The 20,431-nt window shown below is 38.7% G+C and overlaps 2 protein-coding genes across 22 annotated transcripts in view; one reads left to right on the top strand and one right to left on the bottom strand.

Moving 5' to 3' along the window:
- The window catches only part of YAF2 (YY1 associated factor 2), a 219,055-nt gene that overhangs the window by 14,763 nt on the left and 183,861 nt on the right, over window positions 1–20,431 (top strand). The gene's annotated exons all lie outside the window — the stretch shown is intronic.
- PPHLN1 (periphilin 1) overlaps window positions 1–20,431 on the bottom strand; it is a 170,501-nt gene that overhangs the window by 149,276 nt on the left and 794 nt on the right. For 9 of the 21 annotated variants that reach the window (XM_055581085.1, XM_055580905.1, XM_055581033.1 and 6 more), the window contains exon 2: window positions 7,597–7,688. In XM_055581085.1, coding sequence (XP_055437060.1) covers window positions 7,597–7,688 — 92 coding nt within the window. Of the gene's footprint in view, window positions 1–7,596; window positions 7,689–7,911; window positions 8,001–8,822; window positions 8,886–10,710; window positions 10,791–12,788; window positions 12,806–20,033; window positions 20,303–20,431 lie in introns of those variants that run through there. The other 12 variants (XM_055580915.1, XM_055580942.1, XM_055581053.1 and 9 more) reach the window with 10 other exon arrangements.

The raw sequence follows: 20,431 nt of genomic DNA, 5'->3' as shown, positions 1-20,431 counted from the left end.
GACCCCAGAGACGGCAGCCCACCAGGCTCCCCCGTCCCTGGGATTCTCCAGGCAAGAACACTGGAGTGGGTTGCCATTTCCTTCTCCAATGCATGAAAGTGAAAAGTGAAAGTGAAGTCACTCTGTCATATCCGACTCCTAGCAACCCCACGGACTGCAGCCCACCAGGCTCCTCCGTCCATGGGATTTGCCAGGCAAGAGTACTGGGGTGGGTTGCCATTGCCTTCTCCTAAAAATCTGAAATAAGCCAACAGAAAATGGACACTTTATGTTGCAACTTCATTACAATGTTCCACATTTTCCATCTGTTCCCTATCAGGCTAACAAGGTGGACTTCCACAACTGGAAACTTACTGGTGTCTAAAAGCCATTGTCACAAAACTTTTATCAAGGCTACAAAGTCAGATAAGCTCATAGAAATTACAGATTAAACAGAAAGCATATTTTTAAAAATAAAGGTCTTATGAACATCTAAAAGTTAAATGTGGCTGTTCTGTCATAATCAATGTCCTTCCAATAAAAGAATGTGCAGATTCTGTGTAAAATACTTCTCTGGGCTTAAGTCTCCTATTTATCTACTCAAATTTAAAACCAAATAAAAATTTATGTGAAGTACCTTACAAGTAACTTATTATCAATACAGAGGAATTTTTAAGTGCTCTAAAGTACTAAATAATAACTGGTATATTTGTCAAGTTACAACTGAAGATAAGCTTTCCAATACTCAAATAAAGTGTAATTTAACATCAGCACCAAGATATATGTGTCCAGTTGCCTTCTAGGTTAATCAAACCCAGAAGTTCACAAAATAGATACTTTACAACTGAAGTCATACTAGTGTAGCAGGTACCATCTAAAGTCCCTATTTGATGTCATACTTTATGTCACAGCAATAGTTGTTCAAACATATTTCTGGTGTATCAGACTTGAGAATGAATGGGACAATGGGACAAAGGAAAGTAATAAAAAAGAGAGAGAAATGCAATAAAATCATTTTTTTTGTTAGACAGAGAACCCAAACATACAAAATAAAATAGAACATTAACTTTCTCTATCTCAGACACTAGTGAGAGTGGGTTCTCAATTGTTGAAGGATCTGCTAAAGCTTTATATTTAGGAAAAAAATATATTCTGTCCTCAACCACAACTGGGTGCCGTTTCTGCTTTGGCTCAGCCTCTTCATTCTTTCTGTAACTATTTCTCTGCTCTTCCCCAGTAGTATATTGGACACCTACCGACCTGGGGCGGGGGGGGGGGGGGGGGGGGGCGGGGGGCTCATCTTTCAAATTTTTACATGAAGTTTTATTGAGGTATGACATTCATCTAAAAAAGTATACTAACTGTAAATGTTATTTTTGGATAAATTTTCACAAGGTTATCACACTGCGTAACTACCACCCAGATCAAGAAACAACATTCCTAGCATGGCAAAAGCCTTTCTGTGCACTCTCCCAGTCACCACCTGTCTCCCAAAAGTCACCTCTTTCCTGGCTAGTTCTGTCTATCTTGAAACTTTATATAAAAGGAAACACATAAGATATACACTTTTGTTTCAGTATTGTTTGTGAGGTTCACACATGTTGCTGCATTTGACAGCAGTCCATTCTTTCTCATTGCTGTATAACCGCACAATTAATTTATCCACACTGTTGGATATCTGGATTGTTGCCAGTTTGGAGCTCTTATGTACAATGCTGCTAGGGAATGATCTTGTACATGTCAATATTACACAACAATACAGTTTTTAAAATATAATTAAATGATCTCATTTTGCAACCAAATATTTTTAAATTTTTAATATGATTTTATTAGGTCCAAGTAATAATTACAACTCTATGTACATTTCCAGTTTGTATCACTGAAACATTTTAACCTAAGAATTCTGCCATCCCATGAAATTAGATGTGAATAGAAAACTACTTTTCCACCTAAACGGAGAAGGCAATGGCAACCCACTCCAGTACTCTTGCCTGGAGAATCCCATGGACGCAGAAGCCTGGTGGGCTGCAGTCCATGAGGTCGCTAAGAGTTGGACACGACTGAGCGACTTCCCTTTCACTTTTCACTTTCATGCATTGGAGAAGGAAATGGCAACCCACTCTAGTGTTCTTCCCTGGAGAATCCCAGAGATGGGGGAGCCTAGTGGGCTGCCGTCTATGGGGTCGCACAGAGTCAGACACGACTGAAGCGACTTAGCAGCAGCAGTTTCCACCTAAAAGCAGGCAACAAACAACAAAACAGCAGGAGGACTATCTGTGGCTTTGCCACTAACAGAAATCACAGATATTTTTATATCATGTTCCAGCTGTTGCAGATACCTCAAGAGTATCATTTACACTCATCACTCCTTTGAAACCATAGCAATGAAATCCCTACCATTACATCTTGCTTGACATCTAACGACCTACTAAAGAAGTATATACTACTATATCACAAGTATGATTTTTAATAGTTTTAGGCTGTAATAATAACTGTAATAGGCTTCACCAGATTGCTAAAGGGTTCCATGTCACAGAGAAAGATAAAAGCCTCCATTTTTTTTCTTTAAACTGAAATGCAGGTATAACATAAAAGGCAAAGGGATAATTTTCCAAGAGCCATCAAAGGAGTACACCATATAGAGGGGAAAGGAAGGCTTTAAATTAATAACCATAATAAATGTTCACCAGAAAATCTGTAATGTCTGATTCTTATGGAGAGAGGATGTGAGAATACAGACTTTATAGAGTAAGACAAACTGATTGGGGGAATGGAGAGATCAATCTAACTGAATTAAAATAGGAAAGGAATGAACTTGGACAAGGTCTGTGCATGTTCTGTGCTCCAAAAGGAGAAAAGCAGTCTGGATTCCTCCCCATCTAGGAGGAGACTAGTAGCCAGAGAACTTAACAAAGTACGATTTACCTTTAGACTTACAGTTGAATACATATAATCTGATTTCATAGACACTTGTGTAAAAACATATCTCCCTATCTGCATACAGCTGATGAAATTATTTTACAAAGGAAAAAATACCTCTGTTTCACTTGACACACACAAAAATGGCATAAAATGAAAATGTTTGGCTTTGTTTAGATTTTACTAAAACATCCTCATTCACTGAGGACTTCCCTCTCCTGAAACACAGGAGACCCCGGTTCGATTCCTGGGTAGGGAAGACCCGCTGGAGAAGGGATAGACTACCCACTTCAGTATTCTTGGGCTTCCCTTGTGGCTCAGCTGGTAAAGAATCCGCCTGCAATGTGGGAGATCTGGGTTCGATCCCTGGGTTGGGAAGATCCCCTGGAGAAGGGAAAGGCTACCCACTCCAGTGTTCTGGCCTGGAGAATTCCATGGACTGTGTAGTCCATGAGGTCACAAAGGGTCAGACACGACTAAGCAACTTTCACTTTCTCTCACCTGACATCTTTAACTCAACTGTCATCATCAGTGACTTCAGTGCTCAGCCACAATCTGACTTTGACTCTGCAAATAGGAATCACCTGATGAACTTTTAAACAACACTGACATCCAGATTCTATCCACAGAGATCATGACTTCATTAGCTAGGGAGGACCCATTCACTGGTGCTTAAGAGTTCTCGAGCTGAATCTAATGTACAGTGAGGACTGACAGCCCTAATTTATATCACTGATCCAAAATCTAACCTCAAAGTTCTGTTAATCTCAACTCCAATAACCTTCACCTACCCTCATTCTTACCACATACCCTGAACTTCACTTCAGTACCCAGAACTGCTCCATTTTGGAAACTCTACATTCCAAAATATTCATTGCTTTATCTTCCCGCCATACCTGGTCTTCAACCTCACAGAGACTCTTCTGTCCTTCAGCCTCCAACCGCTTTCAATTCACTGTCTGTCTCACAGCCTTATCCCCTTCCTAATCAGTCCATTCCACATAACACAGCACCTCAACAATTCTGTCCTCCCTGGGTCCATCACTCATCTTGCAATCTCAAATCAATACAACTTGCTTTCGCTACTCCCAAATTGGTGCCCCTACAAAATTTAAGCTTATAGACCTTCAGCAGCAGTGTCTCTAAACGTCTCTGGTCAGGAGAGCCCTACGATGGCCGTGCCAAAACCCCAATCCTGGCCCCAATCTCCCTCTACCTCCTCCGCTTTCAACAAATCATCTTGCCACCTCTTACTTTACATAAAAATAAAGGCCTCGACATATGAACTTTCTCAAGTCGATTCTCACACAGACAATGACCTTACTAGAGATTAGAGGGTCCTACCCATCGGTCTTTTGTTATTGTCTAGTCACCAAGTCATGTCCGACTCCCTGCAACCCCACAAGCTGCAGCACGCCAGGCCTCCCTGTCCCACACCATCTCCCAGAATTTGCCCAAGTTCATGTCCATCCAGCCATCTCCTCCTCTGATACCCTCTTCTTTTTGCCCTCAATCTTTCCCAGCAACAGGGACTTTTCCAAAGAGTTGTCTGTTCACATCAGGTGACCAAAATACTGGAGCTTCAGCTTCAGCATCAGTCCTTCCAATGAGTATTCAGGGTTGATTTCCTTTAAGATTGACTGCTTTGATCTCCACGATGTTCAAAGGACTTTTAGGAATCTTCTCCAGCACCACAGTTTAAAGGCATCAATTTTTTGGTGCTCTGCCTTCTTTATGATCCAGCTCTCACAACCATACATGACCATTGGGAAGGCCATAAATTTGACTATATGAACCTTTGTTGGCAGAATGTCTCTGCTTTTCAACATACTATCTAGGTTTATCATAGCTTTCATGCCAAGAAGCAATTGTCTTCTGATTTCATGGCTGCAGTCACCATCCGCAGTGATTTTAGAGCCTGAGAAGAGGAAATCTGTCACTGCTTCCACCTTTTCCCCTTCTATTTGCCATGAAGTGACGGGTCCAGATGCCATGATCTTAGTTTTTTTAATATTTAGTTTTAAGCCAGCTTTCTCACTCTCCTCCTTCATCCACATCAGGAGGTTCTTTAGTTCCTCTTTGCTTTCTGCCATTAGAGTGGTATCATCTGCATATCTGAGGTTGTTGATATTCCTCCCGCCTATCTTGATTTCAGCTTGTAACTCATCCAGCCTGACATTTCTCCTGATGTGCTCAGCATATAGGTTAAACAAACATGGTGACAACAGACAGCCCTGTTGTGCTCCTTTCTAAACCCTAAACCAATCAGTCGTTCCACACCAGGTTCTAACTGTTGCTTCTTGACCCGCGTGCAGACAGGTAAGATCATCTGGTATTTCCATCTCCTTAAGAGCTTTCCACAGTTTGTTATGGTCCACAAGTCAAAGGCTTTAGTGTAGTCAGTGAAGCAGAGGTAGATGTTTTTCTTGAATTCCCTTGCTTTCTCCATGATCCAGCAAATGTTGGCAATTTGATCTCTGGTTCCTCTGCCTTTTCCGTTGTGGCTCAGCTGGTAAAGAATCCACTTGCAAATGCAGGCGACCTGGTTTCAATCCCTGGGTTGGGAAGATCCCCTGGAGAAGGGAAAGGCTACCCACTCCAGTATTTTGGCCGGGAAAACTCCATGGACTGTATAGTCCATGGGGTCGCAAAGAGTTGGACACAACTGAGTGACTTTCATTTTCACTTTCCTCTGCCTTTTCTAAACACAACTTGGATGTCTGGAAGTTCATGGTTTGTATAACACTGAAGCCTAGCATGCAAAATTTTAAGGATGAACTTACTAGCACAGGAGATGAGTGCAGCTGTCCGATGGTTTGAACGTTCTTTAGTACTGCCCTTCTTGGGAACTGAAATGAAGATTGACCTCTCCAGTCCTGTGGCCACTGCTGGATCTTCCAGATTTGCTGACATATTCAAGTTATGACACTAATAAACTGATTCCTATCTTAAAATTCACTCCTCCCCATCTTATTTAAACCAGCTTCTTTGCTTAGCAATAGCCTCTGGGCAGGTGTCTTGGCTTTCAATTTTAACAGCTCTTAAGCCAACTCCCACCGCAGTGTGTTCTATCATTAAAATATTCGTAGCATGTACACACAATGCAGAATAGTGTCATGAAGGTTTTATGTTGTAACTTTCTCCATGATTTTATCATGGCTATTTCCCATTGTTACATGAAACTGTATTTCCACATATAAATTTCTGTCTACATTTTAAGGCTCTACTAAGCTCTATAAATGTTATACTATTCAACACTTAAAATTGTTTTGAAGATTAGGAAGTTTATACCTCACTTACAGTAAGCAGGCACTGGCTAAATAGATAATCACAATAAATTATCATTTAAAGTAAATCATCATCTCTCTAAATATACCTTATTGTATAATCTGAAGCCATGTAAATGTGTTACAGAAGCTTTCATAGTGGCTCAGCAGTAGAGACTCCAGTATTTCTGCCTGGCAAATCCCACAGACTAAGAAGCCTGGTGAGCTTCATTCCATGGGGTCACAAAGAGTCGCACATGACTCAGTGACTAAACAACAACAAATGTGTTACATTAAAAAAAATCTAACTAGAAAAGAAAAAAAACAAAGTAAAACAAACCCAACAATACATATTCAGTTATGGCATAACCACACAGAAAACTCTGTTAAGTATCCCAAATTTCTAATAGGATCTATCCATAGGAGAGTAAGGGGCCTAAAAAACAATCATTTTTAAAAAAATAATTCATATCTTTTCCCATTGCTGCATTAATCCTACATTTTATCACTTGTTTGTTCTAGGTAAACTATAAAATAATCCTATCAAGCTGAAAATATTTTTAAATTGAGATATTTATTAGAAACATCAAGTCTGTAAGCTAACCTGGAAAAAATGACATTTGGTAATAATTAAATCTGCTCCTTCTGAAATATGGTAGGCCTCTTCATTTTTCCACCTTAAATCACTTTAGATCAACCCCAAAGTAAGCTGTAACCTAGCAGAAATGACAATCATGAAGGTGATATCACCCACCTAAGAGGGTTAGAGGATTTACTTATAGAAGTAAAAAACAACTAATATATAAACAAATATTTGTGCCTTTTGATGGTGTATAATGAATCCATAATATACTCATATACCATCACCATGAGCCCAATCCCCCTAAGCAAAAGTTTAAGACTGACCGGTTCTTGACCTTCCCCAGATCCTCCCTTGGATCTCTACAGAGGATTTTGAGGAGAGAGAGAGAACATACACCATTCAATAAACATGAGTGCCTACTATGTGCCAGGTTATAAACACAGTGCTGGGAATAAAAAGCAAAACAGCAAGCTCCTTGAGCAAAGAAAAGGACTGGCTCAAACTACTAACTCCCAGAGCAACCAAGAGAAAAGCAGCAGAAGAGCACACCGGAAGCTGCCTGCCTGTCCCTGAGATGCCCCTTGCTGAAATACTTCTTTGTTAACTGATGGTCTGAGTTTTATCAAACCTCGAATTTTCTTCACAAATTACAATCAATACAAACCCTCCCTTTTAGAAATTTAAATAAGAAATATAAACTATAGATTTGCTACATAAATAAAATGTTATCTTTTATTTTCAAACTTTTGACTTTTAAAAGCTTGATCTATCTCCATTTCAGTTAGCTTTGACAGAGGAAATTCACTTGGACACTAGGTTTTGAATTATTCTAATGTAAGAACAACTTACACTGGGGTGACTTCGAGGAGATACTCTTTCTCTTGGAAGTCTTTCATAGTCATATCGTCCCTCAGAGCACATTTCATTTCCTCTGTAAGCCACTAAAGAATAAAAAAAGAAACCAGAGAATAATGGGTTTTAGGTTACCAGGAAATAAGTAAGAAAAGGAAAAGGTAAGTTATTACATTCTGATCCAAATATTTTCTAGAGACACTTAAGGGGGAATAAATGTAAGTGATCTAAAGGAAAAAAGAATGATTACAACAATTCTTCAAAAATAATTCTGAAATTTTCTTTTAAAAAAAAATTAATAAAAAGTCCCACCTTTCTTCAATTTCCAAGGCTATGAAAAGCTTCAAAGACCATGTCCCCATCAACAATGGGAAGATTCATACGACCACGAGTTTTCCATTCTCGTAGAGTAAAAATTAGAAAAGATTCATTTTAATGAGTAGTATGAGAGACTGATCAGCAAAGCTGAATGATGTGTACAACTGCAGCTTCATCTTTTCTACATCCTTAAGAGCTTACTGTCTCTCTGTACATCCAATGAAGTGGTTTTACCTGGAAAAAATACTAAGTAAACAATCCTGTAAAAACACACTCAACAAACCCTGAAAGAAACCACTCTTGATTTTTTTTCAATTCTATAACCGCATTTTAATGTCAAGGCACCTTTGTAAAATTTGAAATTAAAAGTTCTGCCAGGATTCTTCACACGTGGGAGGCAAAGAGAGACTCCAACTTTGACAGAGAGCTGACACATTCTGGGTAGAGAGCTAATGCAGTGTGATACAGAGTCCTGATGAAAGAGCATCTGCGAACAAGTTAACAATGCAAACAAGAAAGAAGATGAGACTAGGGTGCAGGAAACAGCCCAAAAGTCATTTACATGAAACACTTATGCCATAGTTGAGGAGTTTGCAAATGTGTCTGTAAAGGACCAGACAAATATTTTTGGCACTGCAGGTCACAGGTCTCTGTTACAACTGCTCAATTCTGCTATTTTATAACATGAAAGCAGTCAGAGGCAATATATATAAATGTATGGGTGTGGCCATGCTCCAAAAACATTCTATCTACAAAAACAGGCAGGTAGCCCCAGAGCAGATGACAAATGTTTAACAGGATAGAACTGAAAGAGGGTAAAGTACTCATGGAGCAGTATAGATCTGTGAACCATCCTGATGAGCAGACAGATGATCTTGAGCAAGAAGCAAAAATGGGACAGGTACCAAGTTAGGGCCTTTTAGTTCACGGAAAACAAGGCAATAAGTCCACATGCGTAGTCCACAGATCTGTGAAGAAGAAAAATATTTCAAAGACACACATTAAGAGATTTTTGGTGGTTCTTTATGATGGAATACTAAGGGGGAGAAAAAAGAATGAACATCCCGGTTTGGCAGCACAGAACTGTAATATTCTAGGTTAGTTTAGGCTAAGGGAAAAATAAAGCCTGGAAGATGAGAGCAATATTTTTTAACACTATCATAGTACAATCAACCTTAATTTTCTCTTTAAAAAAAAACAAAACTATAATGTGTTCTAATACAAACAGACCAAATAAAATTAACTAACTAACCAAAGGTGCCAGGGGAAATCTTAAGTTATAAATTAGCTTTTACTATTATGAATAAATTAACCTGAATTCCAATTCTATAATCAGACATTATTAACAATGTTATTTCAAAGTAAACAGTCTTTCAGGTAGAAGAATTGATGGAAGCTTAAAAGGAACTGTCAACATTACTTCTCCTCTCCTACCTTTACTGAATCCAGGTTTCAGTAAGAGTTTCAATCTAAACAATGAGTTAGGTTTTATCCTACCTAAGATATAGTACACAGCAACAAACTGAAATCAAATCGCAGGGAAACAAAAAACCCAACCACCCTAAAGAAAAACAGATATATGACACAGTTCACAAAAAAAAGGAATGCAACTGCCCAATCTTTTGAGAAGATGCTCACCTTTCTGCAAAATAAAGATGAAAACTAAAACTTTAATGGTGCAAAGCTCTGCAAAATCTAACTGTTTTGATGAGAATAAGAAAAGTGAAAGTGAAAGTCACTCAGTGGTGTCCAACTCTTTGTGACCCCATGTTTTACACGGTCCATGGAATTCTCCAGATCAGAATACTGGAGTGGCAGCCATTCCCTTCTCCTAGGCATCAAACCCATGTTTCCCACGTTGCAGGTGGATTCTTTACCAGCTGAGCCACCCAGGAAACCCAAGAATACTGGAGTGGGTAGCCATTCCCTTCTCCAGAAGATCTTTCAGACCCAGGAATCAAACCGGGGTCTCCTGCATTGCAGGCAGATTCTTTACCAGTTCAGCTACCAGGGAAGCCCAGGGTAAGGAAAGCAACATTCATACATTAATGAAATATAATTTGGAACAGACTGCAAACAATTTGACAGTATCTATTAAAAATGATAAATATACATACGCTTTGACCTGGCAATTCCCATCTACATTATACTTGTATGTGTGCATGGCAAAGACTGAAAGCCACCTAAAATGTCCCTCAGGAGGGTACAGATTAAATGAAATATTATACATTCATATAAAGTAATTCTATGCAAACCATGTCAAGGAGAAGTAATATCATATATAACAACATAGAAAGACTGTCACAATAGACTGCTAAGCAAAAAAAAGCAAAGGGGAGACTAACATGTAGAGTATGCAGACACCTTGGAAGTAAGAAAGCAGTTTATGAATAGACACATACTTATGCACAGACTACTCCTGGGAGTATAAACAAGAGAACCTAACCGTGCCTGCCTCTGGGGAAAATGCGATGGCCGAAGGATAGGAGGGTAAATATTTTCACTGCATGTGTTACACCTTATTATTATAAAAACAGATAATTGTTTTTAAGGGTCCTGAAAATCATTCAATAAATAAAACATGTCAAGTGATAGCAAAAATTATGAATATAAATTAATGAACTAAAGGAGAACATAAGGAAAAGTAAGATTTTGTAATTAATGAGAAAGAAAAACTATAAGAGCTCTAAAGAAATACTATATAGTTTCTTAACAAGATGCAATACTAAATTACTGAAATCTACTGGCTTCCCACACCAACAAAAATGCATGAATAATTACTATTCTACTTACTTGAGTCCTTTCAGGAATCAAATTTAAGTTGTCAACAATTTCCTGTAGGTGGGGGGGAATTCAGACGTAAGGATTTGTGTCTGTACATACCAATGGAGAAATATAATTAAACTTTCATTTGTACAAGCTCTCAAAATAAAAAATTATGTGCCTTAATAAGCAAAACTCCCTTCAAACACACTTCTGAAAACAGAATATATTATTTTGACCACCAGAGGCCATTCAAGTTTCATAAGAACAACAACATTTTGTTGTCAAGAAGATTTCTAGTCCTAATTTTCTAGTCCTAATTTTGCCAACTGAGAGGTGGACAGGGTATCTCTCTTATCCTTTCTCTGAAAGGACTGCACTAGATGCTGAAGGTCATTTTCACCTAGAAAACTGGCCTTAAAGCATCTCACATATTGAAAGAAAATCTGACATCCTTAGTCTGGAACACCCTACATTTTTATATTGGTAATAAATGGTCCCGTGTTCAAAAGTAATCCCAGTATCAAACCAATAATCATCAGCTCATCAAAGAACACTCAATTTATTAGGTGTTAAGTTTGAAGGAAAACTTTTAATGATTTTCCTTCAAAATATACAAAGTACACTGAGCAACCTTACATAAATGAAAAAAGAAAAAAGGTATGTATGACTCATGATGAAATTTGCAAATATCTCAAATATTCTTAACTTAAAAAAAGTAACTAACTCTACTCAAGGCTCTAGCTCTATCTACCACTTTGCATGAAATTCAAAGGACAGAGGAGTGGCTCACCTAATTTCTGTACAGAAATTCTGAGAAGTGCCTCACTCGCTGAGTGAAGATATAAGACTGTATTTATAGTCTTAAATTTATAGGTCACTCTTGATCTAGTTCCCTTTTATTGCCTGGCAGGTTGGAAGACAACAAAAACTTTATTGCAATTACCTCACAGTATTTCTACTTTAATTAATCAATCCACAACTTACAGAAGCTAAGGAAAAAAAGCAGCAAAGAAAGTGAAAGTAATTAACTTTGATGAAGCCCAACAACTGGAAATAAAGCAGCTGCTGCTAAATCGCATCAGTCATGTCTGACTCTGTGCGACCCCATAGATGGCAGCCCACCAGGCTCCACCGTCCCTGGGATTCTCCAAGCCAGAACACTGGAGTGGGTTGCCATTTCCTTCTCCAATGGATAAAAGTGAAAAGTGAAAGTGAAGTCGCTCAGTCGTATCCGACTCTTAGAGACCCCATGGACTGCAGCCCACGAGGCTCCTCCGTCCATGGGATTTTCCAAGCAAGAGTACTGGAGTGGGGTGCTATTGCCTTCTCCGAATAAAGCAGCTAGAACAAAACAAAAATTAAGAAACATAATCATAAAGAAAGTCAAAATAGCACTATCTAGAATATACATCATCAAGAGACAAGAGACCAATTAAATTCATTTGTGGAAGAGCTAAGTGTAAAGAAATGAACCACAGAGTTAAAATCCAGAGACAGGAAACAAACTCAAATAAAAGCAAATTTATTAGGTAGGGAGTTACTGTTAACAGGTATGTTATTCCACCTTGGGGAGATGATGAGCCCTGGGTGGTGGTGATGGCCACACAACGTGATGAACCTAATACCACCAAATCCTGTGCTCAAGTGGCTAGAACAGAAAATTTTATGTGTATTTTGTCACAATTCTGTAAAAAACTTTAACATGAATTTATCCAGCATCAAACTCTCAATGGAATTTGCTGAATATATCTTCTGTAAGGCATCAAACTGTATTCTGAACTTAATTTCTACAAGAAACAAACAGCATCTACAAAACAGCTAGATACTACACTACTATTACCAAAACTTCAACTCCTAGTTAAATCTATGACAATTTTGCATGTTTGACTCCATACCTAATGATGCCCCAATATTCACCTTATCAGGAGCTATAAAAAGCACAGTTTCAAGTAAAACTGTTTGGTAAATAAAGTAAATTCTCTTTACTCTAAAAAGTTGACATTTTTTAAAGATCTTAATTTAAAATTTCAGTTACTGTAATTATAGCAATGATTTTATAAAAGAAAATTAGTTCCCTTTGGATCTTCCCGACCCAGGGATCAAACCTGGGTCTCCCGCATTCCAGGCAGACGCTTTAACCTCTGAGCCACCAGGGAAGCCCCTTCCTTTACAAATAAAAATACATATTTAATTGTCTATATCACTGTGATTAAATATAAACATTAGGCTATAAAGCAATCTCTTATAATCAATTATTTCACTTTTTTAAGTTATTTCTTACTAGTGAATACACCAAAATATTAATATTTTTAGTGAATTTGTAAATTTAGTGAATTTAGTAAATTTAGTGAATTTTTAGTGAATTTGCAGGTATCTAGCTTTTAAACATTCTCTTGCCATACCTATTGCTTTTATAAAACAGCAATAACAAAATATAATCTTTATTATCTAAATTACTATGTATTTTCAGAATAAGTATATAAAATAGTAGAGCACAAGATAGTGGTGAAATTAAATAGAGCTTGGTGTAGCAAAATAATTAGCATCCACTAGTAGAAAATCCCCCTTTCATTCTTAAGAAACCTATATAACTGGGAAACGTAGAAATATAAATAGACAACTCCGTATGCAACCATGTACTGTTAGTAAAACAAAACAGAAGACATAGTTTGATGATTACCTGCAAAAGAAAGGAAAAAACAATAGACTGTAAAGAAAATAGACTTTCAGCTAGATTTTAAAATAACAGCAAAGGGAAAAGGTATTAGAGCAGGAGGATATGATGAAGCTAGTGTAGGGCAATGAGGGAAGAATATGCCAATATCATCTTGAATTCAAAGAGTCTGTGTGTAATTTTTGAAGCATTTAAGAATAAGTGATGAGCACAGCAATCTTCAGAACAGAGGCACATGTTTATGACACTACCCAATTTAGGCTATTGACCCCTTCTGTAATTGAAGCTCATCAGCTAAATTAAACCAAGGAGCTCAGACTCCCAGCAAAGTGAAGTGATGATGTTTATTTACCTGTCATCACTTCACTAACCTCCAACCATTAGAGGAGTATCAGAAGTAAACTAGTAAAGTTCTCTAATCCAACACCACATGAAAACTGAAGAATACAACAGAAAAATGGAAGGACCCTCCACATTACAGTTAGGCAGAGAACAGCATTAGAATTCAGTGTTGGGTAGGCTTCAGAAGTTTGCTAATAACCGATACTCCCTTTCATGGATCACAGCCTTGTCATGGGGAAGGGGCTTCGGTAACTCAACGAAGATATGAGCCACGCCATGCAGGGCCACCCAAGATGGACGGGTCAAGTGAAGAGTTCTGACAAAATATGGCCCACTGGAGGAGGAAATGGCAAATCACTCCACTAATCTTGTTGCGAGAACCATACGAACAGCACAAAAAGGCAAAAAGATACAAAACCGAAAGAAGAGTCCCCCAGAAAGGAAGGTGTCCAACACAGAGAAGAGCAGAGGGCAATTAACTAACAGCTCCAGAAAGAATGAAGCTGCTGGGCCAAAGTGGAAACAACGCTCAGTTGGGATGTGTTTGGTGGTGAAAATGATGTCTGATGCTGTAAAGAAGAATACTGCATGGGAACTTGGAATGTTAGGTCCATGAGTCAAGGTAAATTGGATGTGGTCAAGGAGATGGCAAAAAGACAGCAAGTGTGAACATCAACATCCTGTGGAATCAGTGAACTAAAATGGACAGGAATGGGTGAATTTAATTCAGATGACCATTGTATCTACTACTGTGAGCTAGAATCCCTTTAGAAGAAATGGAGTAGCCCTCATGGTCCACAAGAGAGTCAGGAATGCAGTACTTGGGTACAGTCTCAAAAATGACCAAATGAGCTCAGTTCATTTCCACGGCAAACCATTCAATATCACAGTAATCCAAGCCTATGCCCCAACCAGTAATGCTAAAGAAGCTGAGGTTGAACAGTTCTATGAAGATCTACAAGACCTTCTAGAACTAACACCAAAAAAGATGTTAGTTCTTTTCATCATAGGGGATGGAATGCAAAAGTAGGAAGTCAAGAGATCCCTGGAGTAACAGGCAAATTTGGCCTTGTGGTACAAAACGGAGCAGGGCAAAGGCTAACAGAATTTTGCCAAGAGGACACACTGATCAAGCAAGCACCCTTTTCCAACAACATAAGAGACGATTTTACACATGGGTATCACCAATGGTCAATATCAAAATCAGACTGATTATATTCTTTGCAGCTGAAGATGGAGAAGTTCTATACAGCCAGCAAAAACAAGACCTGGAGCTGACTGTGGCTCCAATCATCAGCTCCTTACTGCAAAATTCAGGCTTAAATTGAAAAAAGTAAGGAAAACCACTAGGCCATTCAGGTATGACCTAAATCAAATCCCTTATGATTATACAATGGAGGTGATGAATATATTCAAGGGATTAGATCAGGTATACAGAGTGCCTGAAGAACTGTGGACAGAGGTTCATAACATTGTATAGGAGGCAGCGACCAAAACCATCCCAAAGAAAAAGAAATGCAAGAAGGCAAAGTGGTTGTCTGAGGAGGCTTTACAAAATAGCTGAGGAAAGAAAAGAAGCAAAAGCAAGGAGAAAGAGAAAGATATACCCAACTGAATTGATAGTTCCAGAGAATACTAAGGAGAGATGAGGACTTCTTCAATGAACAATGCAAAAAAAACAGAGGAAAACAGTAGAATGGCAAAGACTAGAGATCTCTTCAAGAAAACTGGAGCTATCAAGGGACTATTTCATGCAAGGATGGGCACAATACACAACAGAAATGGTAAGGATCTAACAGAGGCAGAAGAGTTTAAGAAGAGGTAGCAAGAATACACAGAAGAACTATGCAAAAAAATCTTAATGAAACATATAACCATGATGGTGTGCTCAATGACACAGAGCCAGACTCCTGGAGTGTGAAGTCAAGTGGCCCTTAGGAAGTATTACCATGAACAAAGCTAGTGGAGAAGATGGAATCCCATCAGAGCAATTTAAAATCCTAAATGATAATGCTGTTAAAGTGTTGCACTCAATATGCCAGCAAATTTGAAAAACTCAGCAGTGGCCACAGGACTGGAAAAGGTCAGTTTTCATTCCAATCTCAAAGTAGGGCAGTTCAAACTACTGCATAATTGCACTCATTTTCCATGCTAGTAAGGTGATGCTCAAAGTCCTTCAAGCTAGGCTTCAATAGTATGTGTACCAAGAACTTCCAGATGTACAAAGTGGGTTTAGAAAAGGCAGAGGAACCAGAGATCAAATTGCCTACATCCACTGAATCATAGGAAAAGCAAGAGAATTCCAGAAAAACATCTACCTCTGATTCACTGAGTACACTAAAACCTTTGACCATGTGGACCGCAATTTTCCACAAATTGTGGAAAATTCTTGAAGAGATGGGAATACCTGACCACCTTACTTGTCTCCTGAGAAATCTACATATAAGTGGGTCAGAATCAACAGTAGAGCCTTACATGGAACAAATGACTGGTTCAAAACTGGGAAAGGAGTACTTCAAGATTGTATAATGTCACCCAGCTTATTTAACTTATATGCAAAGTACATCATGAGAAATGCCAGGCTGGATGAGTCACAAGCTGGAATCAACATTGACAGGAGAAATATTAACAACCTCAGATATGTAGATGATACCACTCTGATGATACCACTCTTTGCTTAGAGGAACTAATGAGCCTCTTGATGAAAATGAAAAAGAAGAGTGAAAAAGTTGGCTTAAAACATTCAAAACATTCCAAAAATTAAGATTACGGCATCCAGTCCCATCACTTCACAGCAAATAGATGGGGAAACAATGGAAACAGTGGCAGATTTATTTTCCTGGGCTCAAAGATCACTGCAGGTGGTGACTGCAGCCATGAAATTAGAAGATGTTTGCTCCTTGGAAGGAAACCTATGACAAACCTAGACAGTGTATTAAAAAGCAAAGACATCATTTCATCGACAAAGGTCCGTACAGTCAAAGCTATTGTTTTTTCAGTAGTCATGTACGGATATGAGAGCTGGACCATAAAGAATGCTGAGCACAATATCCTCCTGTCAAACTATTTATGCTTTGATTCCACAGGTAAGGCATTAAGAGGAAGATCTCTCTAGTCAACTTCCAGTATTAAACACACTCAGGATAAATAGCTTTCCCTCCTTCCCCAATGCATTCCTTTCACTCTTTATATTCATTCAATAACTGATTTGATAGCAAACCACGGTGAGCAATTAGGTAACATTTCAGGCCTCTGCACTAGCAATTCCCCACCCAGAATGCTTTTCTCCAGGTATTTGCATGGTTAACCCTCAATGTCACTTCCAAAGTCATCTTAATGTCATTTTTCTACCAGATTCCCCTAATTTAGCTATTTTTTTTTCATAGCACTAAATATCTAAGATACTAGATAACTCTGATGTACAATACTGGTCCCTTGCTACTAGGAATATCAACTACATGAACTACATTGTTAATTTATTAAAATTAAGCACCTAGAACAATCCATACAATGTATGTGTTCAGTATCCATAGAAAATATCTGTTAATGCTGGTACCACGCCCTCTTTAGATAAATGATTCCCACATCTCAACTTCCTTTCAAGAGGATATCTCACAGCACCTCCAATTCAGTGTGCCTTCACACTACTCAGAAACCTGCTTCATCTCCTGTCTTCCCCATCTTGGTCAGTGACACCATATTGGATAACCAAAGGCCCAAATCAGAAACCTGAGTCACACAAGAACCAAAACTTATCATATCTCAGTTAACTAAAGCCAATTATTTCTATCACCTCAATATATAAGGCACATGTGTCTCCACTCCCCTATCCCAGCTATCAAGGTCTTTGTTCATATCCTTTCAATCTAGTCATTGGACCCCCCCCCAACAGTAAAACACTGGTCTCCTTGCTTCTGATGTCACCTCCTACAGCCAACAACTATAGCAAGAGTTCTCATAAGACAACTAGTTTAAAAATCTCTCAGTGACTCCCCATTTCCTAAGAATGAAGTCTCCACCTAAACTTGAAAAAGGCTTATTTTTGACTTTTCTCCTATCTCTCCAGTTTCACCTCCTACCAATTTCCAGACAGTCTCCAGAACCTCCAGACAAACCAAACTACACTTTGTTCTGCAACTATGCCACTATTTCTCATCACCCTATCATGGCAACCTTTCTCCTGCCTAGAGTATCTTTCTTCAACTTATCTGACTTAACTCTCTACTCTTCCTTCAGGATTCAGCTAAAATGTAAGATTTTCTTATATTCTCCAGAAAGAGTGAAGTTTCTTCTTCAGGCCTCTTAAAGCACCCTGCTGTATTAGAACTATATAACATAATATTCAATATACTTTCCTTCCTCTCCTCCCTCCCAAACTAAACACCACTGCAAAGGCAATGACTGTGTACCTCTTACTTCTGTTGTTTAGCAGAGTAAAGGTACTTATTAAATATAGGCCAAATAAACATATTATTCACATGCCCACTACATGAGCTATTCTGGAGAAGCTAAATATTGGTTTTTACCTTTTGGTTATTCAGAAAACTTCCAATGAGCACTATTAGATTATGAGTCTTATCACACTTCTCATGATACTAATGCCACTTCATTTTTGAGCAAATGGTACCAATGAGAATCCTTTAGCTCCAGCACCTAAAGCAGTGATTCTCAACCCTGTCCTCACATGAGGATCATCTAGAGAGCTTCAAAAAATACTAATACTTAGATCTTATTCTCTAAAATCTCTATATAGTTGCCTGGGACATTTCTTTTAAATCTTAAACTTATTTCACCTTAGGATATGATCCATTGACGTTAAAGCAAGGTAAACATATTCCTGATATTCTAAATTAAAATAAGTTTTTAATTGTCAGCCTGAGCCTAAAGATTACATAATACTATTTCTACTTGAAAACTGTTTAAAATTCCAGACATCTAAAACAAAAATAAATTTTAGAATATAAAGTCTATGAGGAAAATAAAAACATTGGATGTCAACTAAAATGGTCAAAATAAAGCAAAAGAATCCACAGAAATTAATCACTATTCAGTGCTCAGAGATAAATACAGGCAATGGCAGTTTAAAAAAGCCAAGAAAAATCAAATATAATCAAATATAAGATCACTTAAATGTGGATGAACAACAGTAAATGGTAGAATCCAAGAAACTGAATGGAAATGTGCCTAAGAAAGATACAAATAATGAGGGCAGAAGATTTGCTTTGCAAAAAGAGCGGAAATGAGCCTGCATAGGGACTTAACAAGCTTTCATTTCCTCCCCTGAAGTAGATATTATCCCTCCCATTGCAGGAAAAAACACAGAGGCTCTGAAAAGCTCAAATCTCAGAGGCTTAGGGAGCCTAGAATCAGACTCAGGCCTCTATGATTTTTACATTTTAAAATCAGAAGATGACATCAACTACCTGAATTCTGAGACTGTATCTGCAGCAACTGCAATGATTCAAGAAATTCTTGACTGCCTATTAGGCACTAGAGTTACGAAAGTAAACAAGACAAATACAGCTCCTCCTCAAAAGCCTAGCATCGTAGCAAAGACAAAGAGATAAGCAATCAGGATACATCTGATAAATGCTACTAAAAGGCAAGTAGAGAGCACATGGCAACCGTACTTAACTCTGTCTATGGGAGGTTAGGAATACCACACAGAGAAAGTGACTAAAACTGAGATTTTTAACAGATGTAGGAATCAACCAGAAAGAGGTAGGCTTGGGATAAGGTAAATCAAATGTCTCAGAGAAAAAAGAACTTTGCAAAGACACTGACAGAAGAAAAAAGCATTAGAAGTTGAAATAAGTTGAATATGTCTATAGAGCCATGAAAAAAGTGTTAGTTGCTCAGTCGTGGCTGACTCTTTGTGACCCCATGGACTGTAGCCCTCCAGGCCCCTCTGTCCATGGGATTTTCCAGGCAATAATACTGGAGTGAGTTGCCATTTCCATCGCCAGTGTATCTTCCCGACCCAGGGATCGAACCCGGTTCTCCCACACTGCAGGCAGATTTTTTACCACCTAAGCCAGGGAAGCAAGAGCCATGATCCACCCATAAATAGGGTCAGCGAAAGGGTTCAACTGACATGACTGGAGGGAAAAAACAAGTATTAGAGTCAGGAGATGTAAGAAAATTTCCATAAAGAGGTTGAATCTGTAAAAGAGTTTGTTAAGCAGAGGTTTCAGAGAGCACAGTTCCTGTGTTGAGGGATGAAATGTGGGAAGAAAAGGAGGGAGAAGCAGTGATAGCCTAAATAAAGGGAGAAGGAGCGAGCACAAAGCAGCACGGGGATGAGGGTGTAGCATAGAAGACCAAAAGGGCTTACATCTTGGGCGGTAACCAAGGATTAACAGGGATGTGAAGCATGGCAGTTTTGGCTGGCCACAAGTTTGTCAAAAGAATTAGTCCCTGCGGTCCCCTGGCGGACACAGAGGCCTTCGGGCTTCTCAAAATTCTGCTGCGCCCTGGCTGGATTCCACTTCCGTCTCTCTAGAAGACATCAGCTTCGATCTGGATTGATCGTGCAGGCTCCACGAGAGACTCTGTTCCAGGCTGCTGGCACGCAGGCTCCCAGGGAGTGGTTAGAGGGCTGGTCTGCGTGTGCCGGTGGATAGAAGTTAAGTATGAACTACCCTGCATTAAATTTTCTGGTGTTTCTGTAGGAATGATGGGCCTGTTTACAGCCACTTAGAGAAAAAGCAGTGTTTGCCCATTACAGATTTC

This window comes from Bubalus kerabau, chromosome 1 (assembly GCF_029407905.1).
Source record: "Bubalus kerabau isolate K-KA32 ecotype Philippines breed swamp buffalo chromosome 1, PCC_UOA_SB_1v2, whole genome shotgun sequence".
Classification (NCBI taxonomy): domain Eukaryota; kingdom Metazoa; phylum Chordata; class Mammalia; order Artiodactyla; family Bovidae; genus Bubalus; species Bubalus kerabau.
Note: the sequence above shows the minus strand (reverse complement) of the source record. Positions and strands in the feature narration are given on the sequence as shown.